This window comes from Trematomus bernacchii, unplaced genomic scaffold (genome assembly GCF_902827165.1).
Source record: "Trematomus bernacchii unplaced genomic scaffold, fTreBer1.1, whole genome shotgun sequence".
Lineage (NCBI taxonomy): Eukaryota > Metazoa > Chordata > Actinopteri > Perciformes > Nototheniidae > Trematomus > Trematomus bernacchii.
The window spans coordinates 19194596-19197348 of NW_022988050.1; the positions used below are offsets into that span (position 1 = coordinate 19194596).

The window sequence follows — 2753 nt, forward strand, 5'->3', positions numbered from 1 at the left end:
ACACTTTTTGATTGTAGCCAAGAGAGCAGGACTTTCCATTGGGTTGGAATGGTTAGACATTTCCAACCAGCTTCATACAATAGGAAAACATTTTATTGTAACACCAAGTCTGACATTTGTTTGCTTCACAGTAGTTCCCATTTTCAAAATGAGCAAGGACAAAATATAAGACATGAACCAAATAAACAGATTTTTAAGATAACATAACTATCCCTGAAGACAATATGGCAAATTGACCTGATTTCGATCACTTTTACGACGCATTTGTTGTATGGACATGACATTTTCTGTACGATCGACTTATGATACAATGTATTTACGTTGAGACTCTTCAATGTACATTTGATTTGAGTGACTGGTGCACAAAGTAGTGGTTCAGTCCAAACATATTCAATTGTGGGACCTTGTATTTCTGATTAGATGGATACAATTTATATTCAGTGTTGCATTCATGTTTTCAGTTGAGACACCTTTAATAGTAACCCTCAGTATGTCATTTGGGTAGGGTGATTCAGATAGTTTTTCAAAGTGTTGACACACAATCTTTAAGCAGATTTTTATTTAATTTTGCCCCAGACTGTAGAAAAGCCCCCAAAGTAATTATTGTTCTATATTTTTTTTCATTCAGTTAATTTCAGAGGTGGTAGGAATACTCAGATATTGTACTGAAGTAAAAGTAGAACTATCAGAGGAATAAAAGGTTACTCAAGTAAAAGTACAAAAGTGTTATCATCAAAACATACTTAAAGTACCAAAAGTACTCATTATGCAGATCTGCCCATTTCAGAATAATGCAACTGATATTTTTTGATTGTAATGATTGATCATGAAAGTGTTCTCAAAGCTGGTAAAGGTGCAGCTAGTTTGAATGACTTTGTATACTGCAGGGAAGCTTGTGAATTTACTCCAGGTGGAACTAAAGTCTGATTTAACACTTGATTATATTTCACATCATTCATCCACATCTGTAAAGTAACTAAAGGTATTACATACATGTAGTGGAGTAAAAGTACACGGTTTACCTCGGAATTGTAGTGGGGTAGAAGTAAAAGTAGCAACAAAAATGAAATACTCAAGTAAAGTTTAAGTCTCTCAAAATGGTACTTAAGTATAGTACTTGAGTAAATCTACTTTAGTCACCACTGAGAGTTCATATCTGTTTATTAAGTGATGGTTATCATAGTGGGAGGGGCTACAACGTCTCATAGGTGACGTCAGACGTCAGAAAGGTAATGGGCTTCAGTGAAAGTGAAGTGATGAAGAAGTTGTGCAGCAGTGCATTAAGTGTTATCAAAAGTGACGTGTGCGCAAATGAAACGTGAGTATTTGTCCACAGTATTGCTCGTCATGTAGAATTGTTTTGTATTTCCGTAGTTATGATAACTTCTGTTGCCACAGTGGCTGGTAATGTGGAGTCTCCGTGCTCCGTGCGATATCGCTAATTAAGGCTCGTTATGCACCATAGTTAAGTGAGTTGGCACGCGACTCAATGCTTTCGAACTAGATATGCTATGTCAAGTTCCATAAAGTTGTTATAAATGTTGTAAGCTGTTGAATATGTGGTTAGGTGTTAATGTGTTGGCTAAATGCGAGGTGTTTTACTGCTACCTGTTATGCTAATTGCTTCGCTAACTCGATGACCGGAAGTAGCATGTCTGTACTGTCGCGTTTCACAATAAAGGCATCCTGACGCTTTATCCCTGGACAGGAAGTTGAATGTCAGCATTAGCGGTAACTTAGGATAAAGCTTTATTTATATAGCACTTTTCATACAACATGTGCAGCTCAAAGTGCTTTACAAAATGACACATCACAAGTTCAAAATAAACAACAAGAAATGATTTGTTAAGAACTTTAAAAGGTACATTCAGCAAAGTATAACATTTGATCAGGTTAATAGACAGAAGGAGGTAACATGTATGATCATAAAAATAAAATAAATTATTCTTTCTGACAGATAAGACACAAGACAACTGAGTCGATGCAACAATATAACATATACTATAAAAGCCCATAAAACAAAGTGAACATCACATTATCTGTAAATACTGTGTTAATGTAAAGAGAGTGAATTGTAGCTGTAGTCGTTTTATATAGCTATTACTCTCTTTACTATTATGGAAGTTTATGAGACATGTTATATTATTCTCTAGATTATTCTTTATATAAGGTTTGCTGATATGATGTATTTTGTTTATGCATGCATATGTTATACTTCATTCATTGTATTTTGTTATTTCTCTTTCTATACAATTCCAGTATTGCCCATTAAGCTATTATAGCTCCTTTTTGTCAACACCTTTATATTGTTTAATCATGGACACTTTTTCCTGAAACTCAAATAGAAAACAGCATTATATGGGCCAGTGCATAACTTATATGTTAGAGGTTATGTCGATCACATGTTCTAATCCGGCCTGTACATCCTTCACCCATGTCATCTGCTCCATCTCCCCCTTTCATATCTTTACTCAAGGCCCGGGGGCCAAATCCGGCCTGTGACTTCATTTTCTGTGGCCCCACAAGAGCTTGCAAAGAATATAATATGTTTATTATACGGTTACATGCCGATTTACAGAAGCACGTTGCCCATAAACTACATGTCCCACAATGCATCTCAAATTTGACTTTTTTCTCAGAATTTGACTTTTTTACAAAATGTTACTTTTTTTTCAAAATGTCACTTCCTTTTTTTTCCAGAATTTGGCTTTTCTTTTTAAATCATTTTGTCACGTTCTCACTGAAAAGACTTG

The 2753-nt window shown here is 35.1% G+C and overlaps 1 protein-coding gene across 1 annotated transcript in view; it reads left to right on the forward strand.

The window, feature by feature from the left end:
- Positions 1–1260: 1260 nt before the first annotated feature.
- Positions 1261–2753, forward strand: part of LOC117473849 (RNA binding protein fox-1 homolog 3-like) — a 191617-nt gene continuing 190124 nt past the window's right edge. The window contains exon 1 of the mRNA XM_034119777.1: positions 1261–1318. Within this exon, the coding sequence (XP_033975668.1) occupies positions 1312–1318 (7 nt within the window). The 5' untranslated portion in view covers positions 1261–1311. The remainder of the gene's footprint in view (positions 1319–2753) is intronic.